The following is a 19,843-nucleotide window of genomic DNA, read 5'->3' as shown; positions in this document are numbered from 1 at the left end:
TTTAGTACTTTCCAGGTACTCTTTTATCTGCAAATCGTCTTAGTTATGGAACAGGTGCCTTTAAATGGGTTAATCTTACTTCACTCTTTGCAAGCTCATTTACCACTCATAAATGCAGATTCCTCTTGGGAGGTGGTTTTCATCTCAGTTGCAGAAGCATCTGAGGTTGCATAGCCCAGGTTTTTAAAAACTCTTTCACTCTCCTGCCACGTCTGTTGAAAATTCCTCCTGAGTTCTGTAGGTGAATCAGAAACATCTAAAATATGGCCAGCGATGACATCCTCATAGGTTGGTGGGGCGTGCTTGAAGTCAAAGCCGGATCTGCCAGCTTCTGAGCCTTGTGATGAAGAGACCATCGTCTTCGACCCAACAGCTTGACTCTCAAATGCATCCACACCTGAGAAAAGTTCACTTAGCGATCTTGTTTCAGAGCAGATGCTGGGCGGCTTAACAGGCATCGTTTCTTGCAGCTCTCTAGGATGACTGTGAGAAAAGCCGGTAAAGCTAGCGCTTTCTAAAGATGATAATCCAAATTCCTCCTTACAAAATGTATGACTTTCTTGTTTTATATTATGGTTTGCTTCTCCATTTGCATAATAAACTCTTCTATTTGACTTTGCGTCAAAACCTAGGCCATCCTCAAATCCCCTGAACCATCCGTTTATTTCATTTTCATGGTCATTCATGACATTTTCAGCCATTTGAGCAGTCCGGTTGGCAGCTTCATACCTCTGCACGTGCTCTGATAGGTGAGGTTTTTCGACTTGGCGGATGATTTCGACTGTGTCAAAACTCACAGTATCTGGCACTCTGCGCTTAGTGGAATTTACTCCATCTTTGTGAACGTAAGTCGCCCTTTTCCCTACTTTCCTTTCTTCCTCTTGAGCTTCCATGGATTCTCTGAAGGAACCACTATCAGCGTGATTTACACTTATAGGTATTGTGATTGTAGGTGGAGAGTTCCTACCACGAGCCTCTATCTTAATTTGACGACGAAGTGTTGCAGGAGATGTGATGATCTCAGTCCTCTTCTCTACAATGGGAACCGGGGTTATGGATGAAGCTGGGATGGTCCCCCTGGATAACTTCGCAGTGGTGTCTTTGAGTTTGACAAGCTGTTCAGAGTGACTCTTGGGTGGAGACGGGGAGGTATTTGCTCTGAGAATTCTAGGTGGTTGTGACACAGGTCTTGGTGATGGTTCAGCAAAACTGTCCTTTTCAGGGGACTGGGAAAGCTTATCCTTAGCAGAGGTTTCTGTTTGCCGTGCAGTAGACTCGATTGTTATGAAAGTTGGTGATGGCGGGCGTGTTTTTAAAGAGGGAGGAGAAGCCTTGGCATCAACTAGTTTAATTTCCTGATGGGTTTTCACATGATGCTGAGCAGTTGCTTCTTGATGAGTTGCTACTTGGTGGTGCTCTGTTTTTTCTACAATTGTATTTTCTTTCTGCTCAGTGTTTTTATTATAGCTGACATCAGCATTAGACACTTTAGATAATGTTTCATTAACACTAGTAGCTTTATTTCTCTGCTTTCCTGCTTTAGAGGATATCATGGCTGTTTGAATTATATTTTCACAGGACACAAGCATATCCTCTGCCTGAGTTTTAATGTGCATTATTTCTTCTTTGATTTTTTCTATGTTATTCTCCATAGCAATGCGAACTCCATATTCTCTTTTTTCTTCACTTAATAGCCATACTGGAATAATATTTAAGAGCATCTGAAATGTTTTAATGCCATTTTTATCTGGCTCTGCTTCAAACTCTTTTACCCTAGACAGAATCTGTTGTAGTTCTTCACGTTTTCTCAAGAATTCCAATATATTTACAGCACATTTTCCATCATCCTGCTGGGATTCTCTCACAGAGGAAAATAAAGATTTGTCCCGTGTAATCTCTTGCTTTGAATCTTTAGTGTTAGAAAAGACTTGTTTCTGTTGTATGCCCTTGATGCCAAGACATTTTTCTTCCCGCAGATTATTACACGGCTGGGGCAACTTTTTATGTTCACCTTGACTTTCAGAAGTCTGTATACATGTTTGCTGAAAATTCTGAGTCTGTGAATCAAGATGTGCATCAGTAACCTTTTGTTTGACTACCTTCTGGGCTGATTTATTCAAACGTTCTTGTTTTCTTTCAACTACTAGTTTTTCTTTCTTCGGACCAATCATCAGTGGTCCCTGAATTGTTTCTTCACTTCCTGGAAGGTTCCCACTCTCAGATTCTCTAAATTCTTTTCGCTCCTCATGAAATATATTGAGCTTACTTTCGTGGCTTTTCTCTGTGGATTCTGTAGGCAGTTTTACTGTTACTGTCTTCTCCTTCGTCGGTAACTGATAATATTTTTCAGCCACCAATTGCTGATTGCTACATTCAGTCCTTGCTTCTGTTTTCTCGGTTTCCTGGTACTGTTGTTTGGTAACGGTTTGAACATCAACTTCAGCTTGCCTTTCATGGCTTTCAGAGCTGTGGTTTGTTTCATTTAACTTACGGTCTAGAGTTGGAAGCTTGATGGCTTTAACTTTGAAACTGGGGGAAACTGGTTTGCTTTGGGGCAAGTGCAACTGCTCCAGATACTTCTTCTGTTGTGTTTGCTGTGTCCTACATTCTTGGTGACTCTGTTTAATTTCACGAGCTGATTTAGATTGGATCATGTCCCTTGAGCTCTGCAAAACTTCCTTTTTCACGGTATCTTTGTCTTCTGAGGCTGTTGGAACATGTTGGAGCCTCTTGGCAGTGAATGTCACTGCTGGTGTTGTGGAAAGCTGGTTATCGGTACACACTCCTAGTACTTGAGAAAGACTTCGAGAGACTGGGTTGGTTTGGGCCACAGTGACCCCTGAATCCATTCCGGCTAGGGGGACCTCCTCCTTTGTTTTTAGTAACAGCACTTCCTTTTTCAACTCTGATACGTTTTGATTTTGGCTTTCTGTTTTGACTAGGTTGTAGCAAGAACTCTCCTGTTTTTTCTGTTTTTCAAGTTCTTCTCTTTGTTGTCTGTATTTTTCTTCAGCTATCATTAAAGGCGTCTTAAATTTTCTCATATAAGGTTTAGGACTTTGCTGTCCTGAACCTGCTGGAAATGAATGAGATTTTACGAGAGGTGCTATCAGTTTTTCCTTGGGTGGTGAAGTTTCTGGAACTGTCTGTGAGAGAGACCTTGTAGAGTCCATAGATAATTGTTTTCTTTTATCAAGACTTTTTCTAGATACGTTCTGCTTTGTCTCTATGTGTTCACTGCTACTTGCCATTATTACTCTTTTCTGATCCTTTGAGGGAGTAATTTTACATTCCATATCTGGTGGTGAATTTTCCAATTCAACTTTTGGGGAACTATGATTCTTCTTATCTGCTATCTGCTTGGGAAATTTGGGTTTGGGGAGTGTGGGAGGTGGCAAACGTCCTCCAGATTTTCCTGTTACGATTTTAGCCTGAGAGCTTGAGGCTTCTTCTTGGGAATATTGTATGAATGCTCCACTGTGCTTTTCTTGAACAGAAGAGGAAAGGAGATGTGCTGGTTTTAGAGATGGAGCTGGCGGAGGGGGAGGTGGTGGAAACATTGCTAGACATTCTCTTTCAAACTTCTCATCTTCTGGTGGTGGAGGAAGAGGGAGGCCTGGGAAATTCTCAAATTCAGCCTTTATCTTCTCTGTGGACAGTGAGGGAAGAAACACATTTTTTTCAGGCAACATCATGGAAGGAGGTGGAGGAGGAAGAGGAAATTCAATTTCAGCTGATGAACTGGAAGGTAGGGGAGGAGGTGGAGATGGAGGTGGAAGAGGGAACTCACTTTCTTTTGCATTATTTTCAGGGTTACAGTTGATTGAATTAAAGGACATTTCCATTGCCATTTTTAAGTCTTTGGAAGTATTTGTCTTCATTAGAAAGTCCTGGCTTTTCAGATGAATATCAGCCTGCTTTTTGTCAGTTGCCTTAAATTTATTGTGGCTTTTTTGGGCGACTTTCACTTCTGTTACATTTGACATGTCTTGATCCACAGGCAAAGTCTGCCACACTGGTTGAGGGGTCACGTTCTTTTTCTTTATATCTTTATTAGAATATTGCATTTCTTGCTTTAACAGAGTCTGCTTCTGAAAGTCCTCTGAAACTTCACATGTTTCTCTAGCCATGTTGTTGACTGGACCCTGGGTTAAACTGGGCTTAGAGCTTTGTGTATCTGTTGATGTTTTAGTGTTTTTGGTATTTTTAGGACTCTTGTCAGGTAAAGCCTCAGTCTTCTGGTGGTCATTCCTCACTTCACAAGTTCCAGTCTGCTGCTTTCCAATTGTTTTATCAATAGATTGGGTAAAGACAGCATCCTTCTTCTGTTCTCTCACTGTCTCTGATTCCTTGGTTTTTAGATGTTCCCTAACTGACACAGTTGAAGTCAGTTGTCCACTCACACGTTCATCTCTAAGATGTTGCTCTGTTGTGCTATCAGTCCAGATACCCATTCTGTCTCCTGATTCCAACACATTTTTAATAGCTTTGTGCTGTGAATTAGATAGCCTTCTAAGGTTTTTCTCAAGAGCGTCATTGTTTTGTTCACGATCTATGACAATCTTTACGGTGCCCTTGGGGGCTTTTGGAAGATTAACCTCAGTTCTTTCTTCTCTTAAATCCCCATGACAATATTTGCCTATAGTTTGATTAAGAATGTCTGTTCCCCCCTGCCACCTGGCTGCCGGCTCAAATGGTCCTGGTCTTGGCTGAAGAACGCTTTTTTTGTCCCTCTGGACAGCCACCTGATGATTCTCGGTTTTCTGCTCTTCCTCAGATCCTACCATCACAGATTGCACATGTTCTTTGATTACACTTTTATTATTTACCTCTTTGAAAGCTCTTTGTGCTTCTTTTAGGTTCCTTAATGATGCTTCAAGGTCATCTCGGATAAGCTCCTTTTTCAGGATTTCCATCCTTGTGTTTGCAGTCTTTTCAAGGCATTCAGTAACTTTCTCTATATCCCCAGGGATGACATCAGGCTGTTTAGATTCTTTCCATTTTTGGCTTGATTCCTTAAGTGACTTGAGTGTGGCCAGCATGTCACCTTTTATAATTTCTTCTGTTTTAGCCACTGTTTTCTGACTTATGGCCTGGCTCAGGGAATTTAGGGTTGACTTCAAATCACCTTTTATGATTTCTTCTTTGGGTAACTTACAAGATGTACTCTGAGGCTCTGTCAGAAAAACCTTAACTGTATTATGCACATCTCCTGGGATGATGTCAGTTTCATCAACAGTACGTTCAACCTGAGATTGCCTTTTCTTTAATAACAGTTTTGTACCTTCTACATCGCCACCAATTACGTCTCCCTCTTTTTCTTGTTTCCTAGCTGTTAGTGTTTCATTTGACCATGTCTGGAGCTGTCTGAGATAATCCAAAGCTCCAGTTTCTATGCATGTTGTAAAAAACTGAACATTTCCCCTCTCAGAGGCATCGATTTTAGCCCTTTCAGATATTTTATTGTTTGATATGGAAGATAGCAAATTATGAACGGTACGTTTTACATCACCCCCTATTACTTCTTCACGCTTAATTGTGTCACCAGCATTTTCATGAAGAAGACAATAGATAGTCATGTGAACATCTCCTCTTTCATCTTCCTGAATCAAAATGCCTTTCTTTACAGATCCTTCCTCGGAGAACAGGTTTTTTATCGCTTGTTGGACATCACCACTCACTATCTCTTCTTTTTCAGCATGAAATTCTGTTGATCTGTTTAATAATTGAGTTTTGGTCAAATTAACGTTTCCCTTCTCTTCTTCACTAACCAAAATCTCTCTTTTCTTACAGTCTCTTTTGGAAAGTAGCTTCACCATTATACTTCTGAGGTCAACCCTGACGATTTCTTCTTTCTGTATCTCAGGAGAGGCTTGATTCAGGAGCTTGTATTTTGCCATTCGAACATCCCCAACTTCGTCAGCTTCAATGATGATTCCAGGAGCCTCAATAACTTTTTGAGAGTAGAGTTCTTCTAAGGTTTCTTTAATGCTCTTGCCAATAACTTCCACCTTTTCTACCCTATTTTCAGTAAATTCATGAAGGGGTGTAGTTTCAAAGAGCCATGTAGTTGTCTTGACATCGGAAGGAGGGATTTCTTCCTTGGTGATTTTTGTGATGCTTTCATCTGCTTCCTTGATAGAATCTAAAGTTTGGTTTTCAAAAAGCCATACTGCCTGCTTCACATCACCTTTCTGCATATCTTCCTGGGTGACTGTTTTGATATTTTCATATCCTGACCCTTCTCCTCTCAGCTCATCTAGAGTGTGGGTCTCAAATAGCCAAGTAGATGTTTTAACATTGCCCTTTTGTATTTCATTGACACTTACTGTTCTTATATAAGTCTTCTTATCCAAGTTTTCAGACTCAAAGAGTTGTTTACTTGTCTTTACATCCCCACCTTGAATATAGTCTACAGTGGGCACAATATCATGCGGCTCTTTTGCGATCTGATCCAGTGGCTGGGTTTCAAATCTGTATCTGACAGAACTAACATCTCCCTTCTGAATGTCTTCTTGTGTGACAGATTTAATAACATACACAGTCTCTGATTCATTAATGGAGTCTAATGGTTTCGTTTCAAAAAGCCACCTTGTCCCTCGTACATCTCCATGAACTACCTCTTCTTTTTTAACTGTTGTCACTTCATGGTAACACCCTTCTCCATCTTGAATTGCATAGAGTGGCTGGGTTTCAAAGAGCATTCTGTAGCTTTCTACGTCACCCTTTATTGCTTCTTCAGTAATTGTTTTCTTGGTGCTAATATAGTCAGATTCTTCTTTAATCTCATCTAAAGAAAAAGTCTCAAAAATAAAGCACCCCTTTCTTACATCTCCACCTTGTATGTCTGTCACTGTCTTAACTAATTTATCACCTTCTTGGCTTTCTTTTATCATATCAATTGGTTGGTTTTCAAAAAGCCACCTGCAGTTTAAAACATTGCCTTTCTGAATATCTTCAGTCTTTAGGGTTTTGATCTTTTTCAAAACTTCCTCTGAACTGGAACTTATAGAATCTAAGGACTGGCTTTCAAATTTATGCCGCAGGCTGGAGACATCCCCAGCTTGGATATCCATTTCCACGGCCTTGATTTCCTTTCCTTCTTCTCCTTTTATGCTGTCCAAATTTTCTGTCTCAAAAAGAAAGCATGCTGTACGAACATCCCCACCATGGATTTCCTCCTGTTTTACAGTTTGCAATTTGACTGTTGCTTCGGAGTCATCTTTTATGGAATCAAGTGACTGAGTTTCAAAGAGCCAAGTACAGGCTTTGACATCTCCCTTATGAATTTCTTCACTGCCAGTCATTAATGAAACTTTTTCATAAAGAGACTCCATTGGCTGGGTTTCAAAAAGCCATCTACAGGTTTTGACATCCCCTTTAATAATATCTGTAGCTTGTTCAGTTTTACTTTCTACTTCTTCCATATTACTAAAATATTTAATCACATCAAGAGGTTGGGTTTCAAACAGCCATTTAGCAGATTTCACGTTCCCAGTCTGTATTTCTTGAGCAGATATTCCTCTAATTATCTGAAATTTATGAATGCTTTCATCAAACTGGTCAATGGGCCTTGTTTCAAAAAGCCACCTACAGCTTCTTACATCCCCTCTTAGGATTTCTTCTTGCTGGACTGTCTTTACTTGATGATATTTTCCAAGGTGATCTTGAATGGCATACAATGGTGTTGTTTCAAAGAGTGATTTATTTAACTCCACAGCACCTCTTGTGACTCCTTCCACCTCTATTTTATCCGATGCATCAAATTTAATTAAGTTGTTTGATTCAAAGATACGTGTGTAATTCCTTACATCTCCTCTGTCAACCTCTTCAAGTTTCACTGTTCGTATGCACTCTTTTTTATCTTCTCTAATCTCTTCCAGAGGTTGGGTTTCAAAAATCCATTTCTGGTGCCTAACATCCCCCTTTTCTTCTTCAGAAGTAGTAATTTTTTGAAGTTTTCCAACATCAGGGCTATCTTTTAAAGCCTTTATTGGAAGTGTTTCAAATAAATGCTTAGTAGTTTGTACATCACCCCCTATTATCTCTTCAGACCTTAGAGGGTCTGCATCAGGAACTTCTTTTAGAATATCTAATGGCTGTGTTTCAAACATCCAACACTTTCTAGAGACATCTGTACCTATTACTGTTTCCTTTTCAGTGATGACCTCTTCTGACTCTTCTTTGATTTTCTCCAAAGGTTGGGTTTCAAATAACCACTTTGCCCTACTCACCCCACCTTTGACATTTTCTTCCATGGATATTCCTCTGATGACTTTAATTTCTGTTATATCCTTGTTAATTGTGTCTAAGGGCTGTGTTTCAAACATCCAACGTGCTCTTCTCACATCCCCCTTTTCAACATCTTCTCTGTGAACGGTTTTAATTTCTAGCATTTGACCTGAACCATCTCTAATAACATATAATGGTTGAGTTTCAAAACATTTTATACTTCTCTTAACATTTCCCCTAATTTCCTTGAGCTCAGACCTGAGCTGCAGTAGGTGCACCTCATCTACTGAGTGAAGGTGTCTAAGTTGATCCAGATGTTGAGTTTCAAACATGTATCTCACAGTCTTGACATCCCCCCCGGTTATGTCCTTTATGGCAGTTACTACTGATTCTTCTTGACTTTGATGCATTTTATGCATTGAGTCTAATGGCTTTGTTTCAAACATCCACCGCGCTGTGCAGACATCTCCTCTGGCTAGCTCAGGGATTTTCTCAGCATTTTCTTCAGTGACAGAAGAATGATCCCCCAGAGTATCGATGGGCTGGGTTTCAAACATCCATGTCGTATATCTCACATCACCACCAGCAATGATTTCTCGATCAGCAATGCCCTTGGAGATGTTATCTTCATCTGGAGAGCCATTGTTAATGGAATCTAATGGCTGATTCTCAAAGATCCATCTCATGGACTGCACGTCCCCCTTCAGAATTTCATCCCACTCCAAGTGTTCTCTTTCCGAGTTCAGACCTTTTTGAGAACTGTCATTCGTATTTTCAAAAACATACCGGGCTTGTTGCACATCTGCTGAAACTGAGCTCCCCAGGTTCACTTGACGAGAAACAATCTCAGAAACCTCACTGATATAATCTTTTTCTAAGTTTTTTCTTAACTCAGGATGGATGTGTTTATATAAACGGTTTAATTCATACAAATTTCTTTGCTTGGAATATAATTCTTTGGGGACTGGTGGTATTCTAGGAGGGCTGGGGAGTTCAGGGGACTGGGAAAATGCTGTCACATCTATTGGAGTTTGAAGTATGTCGGGTGGGGGAGGAGGAAATTCTTCTGCCTTTTCCAAAGAAGTGGCGTTAACTTGTGCCAGAGTCGAGGAAGTGGCACTGTGGTCACTGTATCTTGTGGTTGATGTTTCCTTCCTCTGGCTGGTTGAAGTGGAAGAAGTGGAAGAGGTACCCACAATTGATGATGGCTTTAAAGTCTCTTCGTATTCATTTTCAATCTTTAAGGGAGAGAAAATCAAATCTTATAAAGATGAGTGTAGTGGTAGAGACTTTTTAGGCACTGCCATTCACCTGTCCACCTGCTATGACATCTGCACTGGGAACAACGGGTGGTATTCTCCATTTAGAGACCTACTTAGGAGCAACAGTCAGTATTTGTTACTATCTGCCCTAGAATCTATTTGCACTTTTTAGAGTTATAGTCCCTATTCAATACATCAACGACTCAGTATTTTAACATTTACACGTAATCTTGATTATTTTTCCTCCTTTACGTAATGTGCTATGCAGAGTAATCTAGAGGGAAACAATAAAAGTCTTAAAGGACTTTTGAGGGTTGTTTTGTTTTCCTTGGAATTTTAAACAGAACAGAGTAAGTAGCTGACATTTTTAAATTGGCTTTATTACTTTAATGTTAGTTATTAAACTTTAGTGCATACCTAATTTTTTCTTCCCTAATTTCCTCTAGTGAGAAAAGTTTTCTTTCTACTGCTTTTCTCGTATAGAATAATATTCTTCTTACGGAACAGAATAAGCACTGGCTCTGAATATTTTTTGTTGTTGTTGAAAAACCACCTCAAAAATTCAAGAATTTGAAAATGTTATGCATTTCCATCTGGTTTTACACTTAATATGTCTCTGTGCAGAGAAATTATCTTACCTTAATCTGCTTGGTTGGAGTCGTCTCTTTGTCAGAATAAAGGACCTTTTCCTGGGCAGACTTTTCAAATTGTTCTTTTAAAAACTTAGTTGAAACCTTTGGAATCTCTTCATCCTCAGGTGTATCTATGACTACAAACAGAAAACAACACCAGGGATATTATGTAACTAATAAACATGATGTTTGAGAAGACATTATAATGCTATGGAAAACTTCTCATAATGTAAGTTAAGTAAAAATATTCAGGATATAAATGTATACATATGGCAATATTTCATTATGTAAGTTAGTATATGTCAAGAAATATAGGAGGAAAAATGGTGGTGATTATCTCTGGATGGAAAGTCATAAGTAATGAAAGTGCTGTTTATTTTAATTGTATGTAGTTTCCAAATTTTCTACAAGCATGTTTTGCTGTTATGTTCAAAAAGAATAATAAAAGTTATAAAACAAGAAAAGAACAGTAGAAGAACAGAAAAGGAAGATCTACTTCTTTAAGCAAAACTAAAATAAAACCAAACTCAGATCTAGTCAAATAACATTTGGGTCACAGTTGGCTTAAATCTACCCTTTTAGCACTTTGGGACAGCAAAACTTCTCATTCCACTTTTATAGGCAAGACACCCTGTACCCATCTTATGCAAACTTGCACAGGTTTGTCTGTAGTCTAATCTCATATCTGTGGGTTGGAGGATTAGACTTAAACGTGCTTAAATTTGTTATTAAAAGTAATACAATCTAGATAACTTTTCTGTTCCCAGGGAGCTTGATAACATCAAGTTTTATTCTGGATCCCTGAGCAAAATGCAATTCAGAGGTGGCTGGCTTATCACCTTCTAGGCGTTTTGGATGAATACATCATAGGGTTGAAGGGCAATGAACTATTTTAGAAGCTTATTGCATCTCGTACCACAGGCAGAACCTAATTATATATAGAAATACTACTCTGTCCCCTTTGGGATCATAAGTCATAGTTACTAACTTTATTTAGTGGGAAGGTTTGTGCTTTGGAAGTCCTCCATTCAAACACAGAAACATCAATAGGAAAAAGATATATTGGGGTGAAATAATACCAGATTCTTACCTGTTTCTTGAACATATTGATGGAGTGGAGAAGCTTGATTTATTTCCACAGTGTGTTTTTCAAGATGAGAGACCTGTGTTTAAAGATAATTTTAAATAAATAATTGTTTTTAAGAAGTCAATTATTTCAGTATTGCACACATATTCTTCATTGCACCGTGATTTTCTTCCAAGACTTCAGCGCACATTGATTACACTTTGGTCATTTATTTTAATGCATGGGTTCATGCTATAACAGAACAAATATGAATTGACACCTAAAGTGCACTTATATTTTTAGGGTGCTCATTTTATTTTTCAAAGAATATCAACCCCAAAGTACGGAAAGAGACACTGATGTGTATTGATATTAAATATGTAAAAGGACAATAAAAGCAACTGTTTATAACAAGGTCAGAATTTCCACACAGTTCTGCAAACTGTGTGGAAAGTATTGTCTTTCTAAATAGTTACCATTTCTGTTCCAAGAACATCAATTTTGTGTGCTTTGGAAGTTTCTTGTTCATTTCTTTCCATTTCCTGGCTGTGTCCTGCAATGTCGACCTGGCTGCTACGGATTACCTCCTGAAAATGAATGGATGAACGAATGAATGAATGAATGGACAATGCTTTAAGAAAATTCTGAAAATTTTAACTTTTGTTTTATTAATGCAATTTCAGTGACAGATGCTTCTGAAAAAAAACCTGTTTCCTCAGTATATGAGTTTACTTGGCTGTTGTAACAATTACCACAAAGTTAATATCTTATACGTCTGTAGGTCAGAAGCCCTGAATGGGTCTTACTGGGTGTTGGCAGGTGTAAGAAGGCATGCATTCCTTTCTGCAGGCTCTAGGAGAGAATCCATTCTCTTGCCTCTTGCAGTTCTAGAGACTGCCCACTTTCATTGGCTTATGGCCCCCCTCCTCTATCAAGTTGAACTTTTTCTCACTCTGCGACCTCTCTGATTTTCTCTTGGGATCCCCTCTTTCACTTTTAAGGACCACTGTGATTACACTGGACTAATCCAGAGTATTCAGGATTATCTCCCTGTCAAAAGGTCAGCTACTTAGCAGCCCTAATTTCATCTGCAACCTTAATTCTTCTTTGCCATGTAACTTAACATATTCACAAATCCTGAGGATTAAGACATAGATATCTTCAGGAGCCATTATTCTGCCTACTACCCTTAGAAAGCAACAAATGTTAATGAGGCAACTCATACCCAATATGACAAAGATGAATCTCAAAAAGAAAATGAAAACCCTTGATGAAAAAGAAATATATTTTGTTGTTTATAAGCCAGAGTTTGATTCTACAGAAAGACATTCCCATCTTCAAGGTGGCCTTCTGGTTTGATGACACATCCAGAGTTCAATCGAAGACTATAACCATTAAATATAACCAATATAAATAGGCCATATTATGCTAGTGTGTCTCTATCTTCACACATGGCACTACTTTTGATTTTGGTTAAGTTAGCACAGTGATCCTGGCTGAATTGGAGGGTTGAAACTCCTATTAATTTTGGTGATCCGGCCCTGCTATTACTACAGAATGTGATCTGACACAAGTATATGATTGATTGATTGACTGATATGGTGAAGCAGCTGGCATACTGCTAAAAATCTTAACATCAAAAAATAAGGCCATAGACAGATGACTCTCCAAGAACACACCTATTTGATTGCCTTTGAGGTTGGGATTTCACTTTACCCTTGATATCTTCATGACTAACAAATACTGTTTTTGAGATGGGATTTTAAAATTTTTGTCTTAGTAGAGAATAGTCAAGTGATCAAAGGGGGATTTTTACTATTAATCAAATAGGAGCACTAACTTTTTAAAAAAAAAACAAACATGGAGTTAAATAGTTCTAAGGGATCAAATTCTAAACTTTAAACCAAGAATAAATTTAAAGTTAACTCATGAGATCTTGACTTGTGATTTTTTTTTCTTGCTAGTGGACTTCTAGTGTCTGGCTTACCCCCAGGGGTATCTGGTATACAGGGTTAAAGTTCCGATTAACCAGATGGCAGTCAGACAGTTGCTTAGAGATATACAGTATTATCTGATCTTATTACACTATATAGGAAGGAGAGTTATGACAAAAAATTGATACCCTCCCAAAAGTCCTTCAGAGAATTGAAGCCAGAATGTAGGTTTGCACTTTAAAATGTAGATTACATTTCATTGGGTGTGTTAATTAACTAGATGGGAGGAATCCTTTCACAGTGTGTATGTCTATCAAATTATCACTATGTACACTTTAAATATCTTATAATTTTTTCAATTATACCTCAATAAAGCTGAAAAAATATAAATTATATCTCATTAAATTAAAGGCCAGTGTAATCTTTTCCTAAGCAGAATGGGTTTCTAGCCCTAGAATCAATAGATATTTATTAACATGCTTGACACATAGTTTATGCTAAGGAAAAGTTTACTTAACGAATGAATGAATAAAATAGCAAATTTCCATTAATAAATGAATTTCATTCAACCTTCTATTCGCCTGAGAATGTCCTAGAACCTGGGGTTAGAACAATGAACAAAATGTGTACTTTACTTTTTCAAGAGGGAGTATAGGAAATAAACAATTCATATTCTTTCCTTTAAGTTCAAAAAATCATAATTCTATATAATAAAAAGTTTTGCATAATCAAGTTTTATTTAAGCGTATTAATAACATTAGGCTGGAGGGAACAATAACTGTCAATGAAGACCACAGATAGAAAAAAATGCATGGGCACAAATAACTCTTTGCATAATAACTGTTTACAACTATGGCAAGTCTTTCCATCTATAGGAATATAATGGGAATATTCTATGGCTTTCTTATGACAGACACACTGAGAAATAGGAAGTACTGATTAAACAGAAAGTGAAAGAGCAAAGGACATGGGAACTGACCAGTACCAAGATCCTTATTGAAAGGCACAATGATCATTACTATAGAATCACATCTCTGCCTAGAGGCCCAGATGACAAGCTGTGGCCCAGAGACAAGCTTATTTGACCCACTCAATGTTTTTTAAAGTTTTGAACTAATTAAAACCTACAAAAAAAATCAAGATTTCTGCTTATGTTTGAAAATTTTGAAGATCTGGCAATATGCCATATTCCAACATGGCAGTGGCTTGCTGGAACAAAGTAGTGGCCACCTGTCTTAGCTGGGGCATATACTTTTCAGTTGGTCACTGTTCCCATCACTCACTAATAGAGTATTTAACACTAAGTTGACATTAAAAAAAAAAAACCTGCCTATCATCTTTAAATATATTTTATTGTAGGAGATGACACAACATAAACAGTGGAAGGATACATAAATTTAGTTTAAAGGTATAAGTTTCTACTTCGGCACTATGTGCTATTACTAAATACTACTGTAATTGCTACACTAGTTTGGTATGTCAGTGTCAATGCATCAATTTTACTGCCCCCTGTTTTCTGCACTTTACATAACGTCCGTCTTAAAATATTCCAAGATTTTGTTTCCATCATTTACTGTGTTTCATATTATGCAACTAGTAGAGTTGGATTTTAAATCTGACTTTCATTCTTCCCAATTGCTGGTGTCTATAGAGTGAAGGGTTAGATAAAAGGATGGATCATCATAATGCTCAGGAAGAAATCAAGTTATACAAATAAAATGTAATAAAGAATTCCGGCCAGAATACCATATGCAAACTCACATAAAATAGTTCATGAAATTGGTACTTAAAAATTAAATTCAAATATAGATCGGGCTGCAAGAAGAAAAATGCAGTTTTGTTCACAGGTGGATTAACCAAAGTCAGGAATGGGGATAGTACTCACTCCCTCCTTTATATTAGATATGCTATAATCTTAGGTAAGTTACTAAATGACACTTAAACTCTTTTTTTAAATATCATTCTGTGAAAAGAAAGATGATATATACGTGGTCTAATTTTGGAATCTAAAGGAGAAAATGTGGCATGATCACAAAATGTTATAATATTTGCATAGCTCATGCCAATCTGATATCAGCTCATAGATTAGTCAAGTATATTACAAAAGTCTCTCATGGATGTACTTCTAAGGAGATTTCTCCAGCACAGGAAAGAGTTCACACTCTGCCTACCCAACTTGCCACTGTTATTATCATTACAGGAAAAGACATTGTACATTTCCACTGATAAAAATGCAAACTCATGCTAGCATAATGAGTAAGGAAGGAAAAGGACAGACTTTTTATGGTGACTCACTATTACTGTGGCTCTTAGAAGTATACCCAGTAGAAAAAAGTGTGATGAAAGACTGGCAGAAGAGTAGATGATTACCGCCTCACTAGAGTGGAAAAAACAGCTCATGCTCAATACCAGTAATTCAGCAATTTTACCCATCACTAACCTCATTCTTAATAAAACTAGGAAGGGTTATGATGTATTAATGTTACATGCATCGTTGTCAAACTGACAGAAACAATACCAAAAATGTGCTATTTATGTTAGCAAAGATGTCAGTTGATTCAAGGTTTGAAAGAATAATCAGTTCTTTCTTTTAAGTGATGAGCATAAAAATTTGTGGTTGATATATTGTGTTTGTCTAGATTTTGATATGTTTGACTTCAAACATGTTTTCTTTTTGCCCTGAATTTTCTCTTTACGTTTTAAAAATTTACTTTACAGTATAAAATTTGACGTCCCTAGCATTGGAGCTTCAGGTTAGGGCTTTTCCTCATTCACTATACACTTCTGAGTCTTGGCTCAAAATTATTTTCTATTTGAAACCTTTCCTGACTTTTCTATTCAGAGTTCCCTATTACTGCTTCTTTTATTGTATTCCTGTATGGTCAGTACACAACTCTATTATCTACCTATCCATTTCACATTCATTATTTGATAATATGACCCTTTCCTTGAATTCATGCATCCTCAAATCCCAATGTTTAGCTTCCTGGTAGAGAGTAGATGCCCCCCAAAATATCAAGGAGTGAATAGTAATATTATGAGCAAATAGTCAATAGTAATATCATGAGCAAATAGTCACTTTTTTCTCAGGAGTGTGAAAATTTTATGATTTTATAAAAATCTAATTTAAAAATTAAAATTCTATTTTTTCCCCACATAATTCTATGATTTTATTTTTTTGTATTTTGGCTGACAATCTTTGACACTGAACATTTTATGATTGGTAGGTGGAGTTACTGAAGCTGATGCATATAACGATAATGTGTCAATCATTGACAAAGTATATGAAGAAGAGTTCTCTTGATAACATTGCAAGTGATCAGAACATTTATGGAAGAATATGGGCAGTGCTGTGATGCTGTGAAGAGCAGCTGACATCATTAGAGGGAGGAGAAGCCTGTACCAAGAAACCAAAAGATACACAAAGGTAACAAACACATACAAAAAGGTAAAGAACATTGAAAAATAGGAAAATTTATTTTTAGGTGGTCTTTTTATAAAAAGATCTTCATGGTGCTAAAAAGAACCAAACTAGTCTGTATGTTCTTTTTTTAATGAATTGTTATTATCCACTGAGTTTGTGAATCTGATGTATTGCCAAGAAATAGCAGTAGAAATGTGTTGAACAGAATTACTATGACATCAAAAAATTAAGTTGAGGTACTTATGATGACAGGAAAAGACAATACTTTATCCTTATTTTTAATATCAAGGGAAAAGAAGAATCAAGGCAAATGTAAGTCGTGATTCTTCATAGAACTCAATATATTTGCAAGTGAAGACTACAGTTTTACTTGGCTCAGTAGTAATGCTCCCTGAAGCTATGAGTGTGTCCTAGTTGGACTGTTGGATCCTAAGAGACTGATGATGCAAAACATTCAGAAAAAAAATTAAGATAGTAACTTTTTCCTTTGAAATCACTGCATCCCTAAATGTGAGTGATCGTATATAGCTTCAGTTATACATTTATTTACTCAGCCAATAGCTACTGAGCACCAACTATCTCTACAGCATTTTGCTAGGCGTTGTCAGTACTGTTTTAGTAAAAGTTTTATCTACCAACCTATCTACATATCAATCATCTGTCTATTCATCTATCTCTATATCTGTGCAATATATAAAAATATGTACAGGATTTCCCTGGCGGTCCAGCGGTTAAGACTCTGCGCTCCCAATGCCTGGGTTAGATCCCTGGAACTAGATCCCGCATGCTGCAACTAAGAGCCTGCATTCCACAGCTAAAAAGATCCTACACGCCACGACAAAGACCCGGTGCAGCTAAATTAATTAATTAATTAATTTTTAAAAATGTACATACGTATCTAACGGAATAAAAATGGCTCACTTAGCTTGAAATTCTCTTGAGACAAGATTTGTAATATATACACATGCATGAATTATGCAGGTTTGTTGTATAAATCTCTGAGAGAAGCATTATCGTTCAATTATTTTCAGCTCTTTCTAGGCTCAAAACAATTATGCTTTGGTCATATTTAGCTATAAAGAGCAAAACATAATTTTTTAATAAAAATACTTAATTTGAAAGTAGGAATATTTGACTTCAAAGAGGGAGGTTTATGAATAAGTGATGCCAGCTTTCACTACTAAAACTTTGTCCTCTACTTTCCCCAAAGTGTTATTTATAGAGCCATATCCCAGCGTCCAAAAATGTTGAAGATTCATTAAAAGAACATGTAAAAGATGTACTCTCAACTGGGCCATCAAACATATTAGTAATATAAACAACAATACTTATGTGACAAACTAAAAAGAGCAGGATACATAAAAACATTCAATTTTCAGTAAAGGACACCTTCTAGAAGTTTTATGGAGATGTATGTTTTTTATACACACACATACACACACACACACATACATGTATACATGATTTCAATCTAACATAGACGTAAGGCATCTTAAAACAAAAAAGGCACTTGGATATAAATAAACATAAAAGTACAATAAAAGAGGCTAAAACTTAGTCTCAAGGAGCAGTGAAATTACAAAAAAAAGCTTGCAAAAAGAATGAAAACATTTTAAAGAAAAAGAAAACCAGGGATAACATATATCTTACATTAATTAATGCAAACCAAAAGAGAGAAAGAGAAGAATTCTACCTTTTTATTATTAACCCTGTTCACCAATATCCAATTGATTTATAAGCTCCTCCAATTCTATCTTTAATTATCTTTTGAGTCAATGCCCTCTTTACCCTAGAACTTCTGACCCGTTTAAGTCCTCATGTATTTAATCTGCTATTTCAGTAGTCTCCTAACTTATCTTCTTCAGTCTAACCTCGACGCCATTTATATCAATCCTATACAACTAGAAAAAATGTTTCTTAAATGCATATCTATTCATCTTACTCCCCTGTTTGTTTCTTCAATGGTTTTTGATTGCCTTAGAATAAAGTAAAATATCTTTATTATAGCATATAAGTTTTTCTCTTATGCAGCCTTTGGCTACATCTCCAGCTTCATGACTCAATTGTGCCTCATTATATTCACAAATATACTATTTTACCTTTTGCATAAGTTGTTCCTTTCACTTAGAATGTAATTCTGTATTCATAAAAAATTATTTTAAGTCTCAGCTGAAGCATCCTCCACCCTCAGATTCCCCTCCTTGACCATCCTTCATCCAGAGTAAAGTTTATCACAACCTCCTTGTGTCCCAACAAACCTCATTTATATTTTCCATGATAGAATCTACCATATTGCACTTGTAATTATTTGTTATATGTGTTTCTCTCTGATAGAGTGAGCATCTTGAGGGCAAAATAATATCATACTCATCATTGACTCTTTTGTGCTTGACATATGGTGAGTGGTTAATGACTATTAGCTGAATAAAAAAAAAAATAAGGCACAGACTCTGGAGTCAGCCTTCCTGAGTTAGGATCACATTTGCTCACTTTCTTGGGCAAGTTACTTAGATCTTTCATGAGTTCATTTCTTGTCAAAAAAAAGTAGGGGGCGGGCAGCTAAAAATAATGCCTATCTCAGAAGGTTATTGTGAGGAGAAAGTCAGTTAACATATGTGAAAACCTGGCTCATAAGTGCTACATTAGTATTTGCTATCTTTGCTTAACATATTCATTGCACACTTACTCTGCATCAGCTATTTTCCTAGTAACTTGGGATACATAGTAAACAAGGCAAAAAAAAAAAAGATTGAAGGAAAGTAGATTGTCTGGTTATGTCAATACATTTTGCCATGAATTTTTTCATTGTAGAATTAAGCCCAGAAATGAAAGAAAAAACAAATTTCAATATGTACATTTTTTTCAACCAGAGAAGTAGTGGATTTTTCAAAGAGAAGCAAAAAGGTGCCTATGCATATTATAACTCTTCTAAGTCATTCTGGCCCCTAGGACATGGACATTTCTATAGAGGCATGGCCAGAGCGTGGCTTTCTGATCACCTATCCAGTTTTTCTTTGGTTCATTGTTCATGAACTGGTACCCAGTGGAGAGTCAGTTCACAGTGATTTAATCTACTATTATACAATTCTTCTCACACTTAACTCTTTCCTAAAAGGTCCTGTTGTGTGCCTCTCATCTAGACGATAAAATAAGAATGTTAAGATTTGTAATTTATATATAGTTTTATCAGTCACAGCTCCCAGTGTCAAGCGTCAGAGTCTAACTGATTTAAATAGGACAGGTACTTTGTTAAAGAGACATTTCATAGCAGAAGTGTATTCCACAGAATCTCC

The 19,843-nt window shown here is 37.0% G+C and overlaps 1 protein-coding gene across 2 annotated transcripts in view; it reads right to left on the bottom strand.

The window, feature by feature from the left end:
* The window catches only part of XIRP2 (xin actin binding repeat containing 2), a 45,960-nt gene that overhangs the window by 8,532 nt on the left and 17,585 nt on the right, over positions 1–19,843 (bottom strand). The window contains exons 3-6 of one of the 2 annotated variants that reach the window (XM_024756658.1): positions 11,669–11,779; positions 11,217–11,289; positions 10,133–10,263; positions 104–9,470 (exon numbers count right to left, since the gene is read on the bottom strand). In XM_024756658.1, the coding sequence (XP_024612426.1) occupies positions 104–9,470; positions 10,133–10,263; positions 11,217–11,289; positions 11,669–11,779 (9,682 nt within the window). The remainder of the gene's footprint in view (positions 1–103; positions 9,471–10,132; positions 10,264–11,216; positions 11,290–11,668; positions 11,780–19,843) is intronic. The other variant, XM_024756659.1, reaches the window with a different exon arrangement.

This window comes from Neophocaena asiaeorientalis, unplaced genomic scaffold (assembly GCF_003031525.2).
Source record: "Neophocaena asiaeorientalis asiaeorientalis breed wild unplaced genomic scaffold, Neophocaena_asiaeorientalis_V1.1 scaffold6, whole genome shotgun sequence".
NCBI lineage: Eukaryota > Metazoa > Chordata > Mammalia > Artiodactyla > Phocoenidae > Neophocaena > Neophocaena asiaeorientalis.
Note: the sequence above shows the minus strand (reverse complement) of the source record. Positions and strands in the feature narration are given on the sequence as shown.